This window comes from Branchiostoma floridae, chromosome 5 (assembly GCF_000003815.2).
Source record: "Branchiostoma floridae strain S238N-H82 chromosome 5, Bfl_VNyyK, whole genome shotgun sequence".
NCBI lineage: Eukaryota > Metazoa > Chordata > Leptocardii > Amphioxiformes > Branchiostomatidae > Branchiostoma > Branchiostoma floridae.
Genome location: NC_049983.1, coordinates 6,003,668 through 6,010,292, shown reverse-complemented (window position 1 = coordinate 6,010,292; position 6,625 = coordinate 6,003,668). Strand labels below are relative to the sequence as shown.

The 6,625-nt window shown below is 40.6% G+C and overlaps 1 protein-coding gene across 1 annotated transcript; it reads right to left on the bottom strand.

The window, feature by feature from the left end:
• Nucleotides 1-4,680: 4,680 nt before the first annotated feature.
• LOC118415632 (serine/threonine-protein kinase PDIK1L-like) lies at nucleotides 4,681-6,418 on the bottom strand. Its single transcript, XM_035820340.1, has 4 exons — nucleotides 6,321-6,418; nucleotides 5,538-5,757; nucleotides 5,177-5,316; nucleotides 4,681-4,915 (listed from the first exon to the last, which is right to left on the bottom strand). Exons 1-4 carry the CDS (start codon nucleotides 6,416-6,418, stop codon nucleotides 4,681-4,683), a joined length of 693 nt encoding a protein of 230 aa, XP_035676233.1.
• Nucleotides 6,419-6,625: the final 207 nt, after the last annotated feature.

The following is a 6,625-nucleotide window of genomic DNA, read 5'->3' as shown; positions in this document are numbered from 1 at the left end:
TTTGTGGTGGGCCATTGTTGCATGGCACCCCACCATACTTTGCAAGGATGTGTGAATTGCTATCTTCCCAGCCCACTGAACCATTTACAAAAGAAAAATGGTAGAAAATGGTAAATAATGATAGAATGCTGTTATCATTATTTAGAAACCATTAGAAGTATCCAATTCCACACCATGAATATTTCCAAAGTTTTACAGGACTAGGGAAATATTTATAATGTTGAAACAGTGTTAAAATATTTCTGAAGTATCAAATGTCCTAGACATATAATTACAAAACTTCAATTCTAAACAATGGCAACAAACATCCTCACGGTCAATTGGAATGGACTATAGTGCACTGTTTATTATATTTCAGCCATACCATAGTATTGTGTTGGTAATGTTTCTTCTTTCTTAAAAACCGAATGAACTGAAATTTGGTACAGAGGTGCCTTGATCATAAGCCCATACAGGTTCAATAACACTTTGGGCATAAAGTACAACAAAGTGCTTAACTTTGTGATTTTTTTGGCCAATTTTTGACCAAAAAGGGACAATTTGGGCTCTTGTACCCTGGTTTTATGACCAAATAACCTAAATGTTGGTATAGGCCAGGGGTGCATTGGATATTCATTCAAATGACCCACGTACACTTCTTGGCATGAACCAAGGAGCTTTTATCGGATAAAAGCTCCTTGCATGAACCAATGGCTAAAAGGAGGGGTCAATGACCTCAAGGTCGTTGACCCACATGAGGACTTCTCTTGCAGGGCAGGCCTGGACATGTGTTAATCAAAGAGGCAGCCAATGGTCTAGCCTGAATCAATATCCTGAGGAGGATTTGACAGCCAATTAGCAAGTCTAGTGTTATCTGGAAGAGACCATTCATGGACAGGGACTTTTATTTATATTCAACTTTAGACTGGGTTTCTTATACAAAAGTCGTGTGTTCAGTGGAAATATTTCTGGACTGGTCTATTTTGCATTTTTACATGGTGTTTTTGGAAGAGTCTATTCTTGCACGGAGGGGGTATTTCTTTAAACTCATTTTTGGACTTTGGTGATTATGTCAAAGTCCTATTTTAGTGGAAGTATTTTTGACTGCTACACGTTACATAGGGGTATCACATGAAGAGTCGATTCTTGCACGGAGTTAGTTTAAATTCAGGTTAGGCGGTGATGATTCAAAATCCATTTTTAGCGCTTGCTTTGGACTGCTCTATTTTACTATTTTACGTGGGCACACTGGATGAGTCCATTCTTTTACAGGGAGATTTTATAAGATTTTTTCTTTTCAGCTTTGCTCATTAGTGTGATTAGATCTCATACATTTGTAGTACATGTACTGTGAGTCCAATTTGTATGACTAGGCCTCAGAACCAGAGGTAAAAATCTTCATGACAGGATCTTCCAATCAACTCCCAGTTTGAGTTTTGTTATGTTTACCACTATTTAGAGACCATTGTCGCCATGGCAATAACATTTTTCTATTCCACGGCTTGTTGCTGATGCGTTGTTGTTTTTTTCTTCTTTTTTTAACAATCTTATTATGCTCTGACAGAAGCAACGTTGCCTAAGGGCTGTATGCTTTTCGGTCTTTCTTGCATCACTTGAAATTGAGTAAAATTAGGATAAAAATTATGTCTTATGCGCATAAGTCAAAATCAAAGTCAATAAGTATGTTGTACATGTAAAATCACATAACTTGTACATGTGCATATGATCATCTAATTTATATTGATGCCTCACAAATTGAGAAAAGCGTATGAATACAAGTGTGTGAATATAAAATGTTAAACAGGAGTAGTATATTAGGAGGAGAAAGTATTTTATTTCGAGAGGCGCCGTTTCCTACTTACTTTATTCCCATATGACTACTACTACTTCTTGTTACTGGAAGGGGAAACTTTTCCATTTTCGTCGAAAATGTTGCCTTTCTAGTCTCTTGTTGTTTCTGCCCTCACCAGGTGGACACCCACAACTTCCACCTAAGATGTCCCAAATGCTATACCACCATGTGGTGTATCACTGATGGCTGTGGATTGTGTGTCAACGAGCTGGGCAGACCATTTGTGAATAAGGCAGACGTACGAACTGTTCCTGTGAGTGTATAATCTAATAAAGACATTTCAATAAAGTCATTCATTCATTCATTCATCCATTTATTCATTTGCTTTTTATCATTTAACAGCAGCTTTATGAAGGTTTCAAATGCTAAACTTAGTTTTTGGCAGCTGCTAAGTACAACAAATAATTGTGACCTTCGTGTAACATTGAGGGTAGACTTTACAGTGATTCCTCAGATCGGCTCAGTTTACATGTGTTTGTTACTTAACATTATTGTCTGACCTTGTAGCCAACTAAAGTTGAATAAATCACTGTTTGAAAATGCCTCCTTCATAAGTGAAGGCTGGAAATACAACATACATGTCGTTTCTTAACATCAGTAGTTTGAAACAATGCCATTTCAGGTACCTCAAGAAACATCTCCACCAAGTGCAGGAGGAAAAAAGACGAACAAGAAGCAGAGGGGAAAAATATCTGAAGTTAAGCAGAGAGAGGATAAAGAAGACAAGAGACAGACAGACAACGGACAGACTGTGGCTGTAGTAGAGGACGACAAGGGTGACATTACGACTGACAACGGACAGACTGTGACTGGCGTGACAGACGTGACTGTAGTAGAGGACGACAAGGGTGACATTACGACTGACAATGGACAGACTGTGACTGACGTGACAGACGTGACTGTATTAGTTGACGACACAAGTGACAGTACAGCTGACAATGTACAGACTGTGACTGACGTGACAGATATCGTGACTGTAGTAGTTGACGACACAGGTGACAGTACAAATGACAATGGGGAGACTGTGACTGACGTGACAGACTTGACTGTAGTAGTCGACGACACATGTGACATTGCGACTGACAATGGACAGACTGTGACTGACGTGACGGTAGGTGACACAGGTGACATTACGACTGACATTACTGTAGACGACACATGTGACATTGTGACTGACGTTACTGTAGACGACACATGTGACATGACGGTGGACGACAGAAACAAAACTCAACACGGTACAAGCGACATTAATGACATCGGACAGAACAACATAGCCAAGGGGGTGAGGAAAAGCACACGCGTCCGGACATGCTTGCGGGCTATTCGCAAAGCTTTCATGCTGCCATTTAAATGTTGTTGCTGTAAAACAACAGAGGACTAAACGTCATACTATCACGATGAAAAAAAAAGATGTTCCAATGTTACTTGGTTAATTACTAAAAACACGTCACTTACAAACTACTATTAAGACATCAGTCATCAGTAACTAAATCGTTAACTAAGTTATTGATGAAGAAACGTCACGTATGCCGCACGTAGCCTGTGACGTGTTTGTAATAGGTCGGACGTCACGTATTTTACGTCCCATGTGACGTGAATTTTGGAAAAACGTCACCTATATAGCTCCAGTATTTTTGAAACAAATATATTGCCATAGACATATGACTCCAGTGTCCGACGCACTGACCTGTCTGTAGTTCATATGGCTCTCTCCAGGCTATAACGTTACATTATTTTGTACTGCTGACAAACCCCCAACTGCTATTCGTCTAATGTGCTCGTATTTGCCAAATTGCCATTATCTATTCGATGGTATTTTATGATTCCCTTTGGTGATGCTTTTCAGAGGATGTCAAACGAGTAAATATATAGCTATTGTGTCTCCTGGCAACAGTGGAGATTATTCTGTCAACGGAGATTATTCTGTCAACAGTGCAACGCTTCCATTATTGACAGGACCACAGGACGATCCTTTCAATAGCCTTGGGCAAACTGTATACAACAGGTCTGCATTTGTTTGTAAAAAGGTTGTGTTTTACAACATGTTGACGGTTTACGACTATTTTGCGGCTATGCTCCGACTTGACAGTTACAAGAACTAGTATGAGACATATATGAAAAATTGCGCTAGGAAAACATACTATGACGCCAAAACTATTCGTGTTGTAGTTTCATTACCAAGTCAATACGTCTATTTTGTAGCCTTTTATGATAATTGTCTGCTTCACAGCTAATAACAACTAACTCAAATTATCTCTCCATTGACATGATGAGTCTAGACCTGCAAGTCATCTATTAGTCAGCTTGCTTTTGTTACAAACCCCTGCTCATTTGTGTTAGATATGCTTAAAAGCTAGGTCTGCTAATGAAACAACGTGGCTATAAGTCAACCTCTTTTTTTGGCGACGCCCCAAGATCAGAGCCTAATGGTATAGTATTGTCCCTGTGTAGTCTGCAAGAAGTCCATGGCCAGGAATTGTACATTAATGTGTTTCTAGAATCATCAGGGTTTGCTTAGAGATGACATTTTTTTATATTTTACTCCATCATACTGTAGGTATGGAAGTGCAATGTACTGTTTTTGTCGTGTTTCTTCTTCCTCCGTCAAATCTTGAAAGGGATTCATTGGTCTCTCCTGGGTTACAAGGCCTGAATTTTGTTACTGTCCTGGTGTAGTCTCAGAAATTATAACCAAGTGACCAATCACCAATGACCAAATCAAAAGATGGACTTTCATACCAATGTGGAGCTGGGTACAAGTGTTACGAAACTGTATTTTCAATCATTTTCTGGCAAAGTTAATATGACCCATCAAACAGGAAGATGACATGCATGCACGTACACTTGCCTCACGACAGTGTACATGGCTCCGACTGTATTTGACGAATTGATGTGTTGACTTCCGCTGCGGTGGGACGGGCATGATAGTCATATGCCATCATGCGAAGAATGATTTCTTTGAGCATGTTGTCTGGCTGTCCTGTCATGATGTGATCTGCCAGGTTGATTTCGGGGTTTCGAAGCTGCACATCGGCCACTGGCTCCCCATTGATGTAGACAACTAGAAGGGGTTTCCTGTCGACACTGTGAAAACAAAATTAATGTTCGGCATATTGAATGGTCAGTATGGAAGATAAAAGCACAATCATGTCACAGATACTGTCACAGTTTCCTCTGCAGTGGCAGTTTCTGTCAATATATATTGTATCATCATGCTAAAAAACAGATATCAGAAATAGTCATTAGGTGATAGATTAAACTTACCAATACAAGAAGGCACAGATTTGTAAATACTGATACAAATCCGTTATAAATGGTTCAAGCGGATGATAAATTTCCACCTACGTTTTTGTTGTAATTGTACGGTCAAGCATGGCGGCGAACATGACACCCATGGAGTACACGTCACATTTCTCGGTGTAGTGACGGTCCCAAATCTCCGGGGCAGCGTACCAAAAGAATACCCCGTCTGTTTGCAGGTAGTACTGGGAAAAGATGTCACCAAATGCGTTTCGGCAAATCTGTGATGTAGAAATGAGAAAATTTTTGAAAATCGTAACTTGTTAGTCAAAACATGTGTAAAGTCTTGTTGGCACTTAATTGTGTGCCTAAAAGCAAGCTGAGTCTCAACCACGCAAAATGTACTTGGTATTTCAACATACTGCATTTAAACATGGCCTAAGTTGTCTTGAAACCCGTTCATTACCTTAGCCAATCCAAAGTCAGCCACCTTTGCGATTGGGTCTTGTTCAGTACCAGAGACCAGGACGTTGTCAGGCTTCAGGTCCCGGTGCACAATACCACAGCCGTGCAGGTAGGCGACAGCATCGGCGATCTGCCGCATGAATTGCTCGTTGTAGGAGGGTCCATTTTCCAGCAGGAACTTCATAGTCCCCAGCGGACAGAACTCCATCACGAGCCACAGGCTAGTTAACAGTAATATTTACAATTGTTGAACGTCACATTAGCCTGGAATCTAGTCTTGTTAGCTTTAGCCGGCGTTGAATCAGCCCCTACCCCTTTTAAAAATTCAATATAAGATGACTGGGCTTCATGCTATAGTTATACTTCACTTGACCTAATGTAAAAGGGAAAGAGGGACTCGTGATTGCAAGTAATAAAATTCCACACTTTCGGTTGATTGCTTTCTCGCGTGGGGAACAGGAACAAAAACGATAAGTCTGTCATTCATGAAAATAGAAAATTCCAAATATTGTTGTTAGAATTTTGTGACCGAGCACAATCAACTGTTTGAGCCTCACACCACTACGGAGACAGTGGCCGCATTTAGTAAGCCACCGAACATTGTTGCAGGAAAATTTTCTTATAAAGCTCACAATCCATTGACCTCCAGGTCGTTGGGGGACAAGGAAGACACAACAGCCAACAACAATATTTACCATTGAAATAAAAGCATTTTACATAACGTTCCCCTCGACACATTACCCCACACGCTCCGCTACATTATCTCACAGTCCCTTATAATTACCTGCTTTTGTCCTTGAAATCTTCAATAAACAGCACAATGTTAGGATGATGGTGCTGGGCCAGAGCTAACAGGGGCTCAAGCTCCCTCTCCGCATTCATCCTGGCTTGGTCGTCACCGTCACCCAGGTCTAGTTCCTTCAGGGCATACAAGTTGCCGTTCTTCCGGCCTTTGTACACTCTACCAAAGGCCCCGTGCCCAAGCTATTCCAACTTTTCATAGTCGCCGACCATCATATCTCGTCTAGAAGTTTCGACTACACTCGCCATTGTCCACTTAACTTTATCGCCGTCTTCAACTTGGATTTG

Bases quoted from the DNA above. Each gene is read 5' to 3' on its own strand.
- LOC118415632 (XM_035820340.1), bottom strand. From the start codon at position 6,418: ATGAATGCGGAGAGGGAGCTTGAGCCCCTGTTAGCTCTGGCCCAGCAC. The intron at 5,758-6,320 runs GTAATTATAAGG...ACTGTTAACTAG, and splicing joins GATTTCAAGGACAAAAGCAG to CCTGTGGCTCGTGATGGAGT. The intron at 5,317-5,537 runs GTAATGAACGGG...ATCTTTTCCCAG, and splicing joins CTGACTTTGGATTGGCTAAG to TACTACCTGCAAACAGACGG.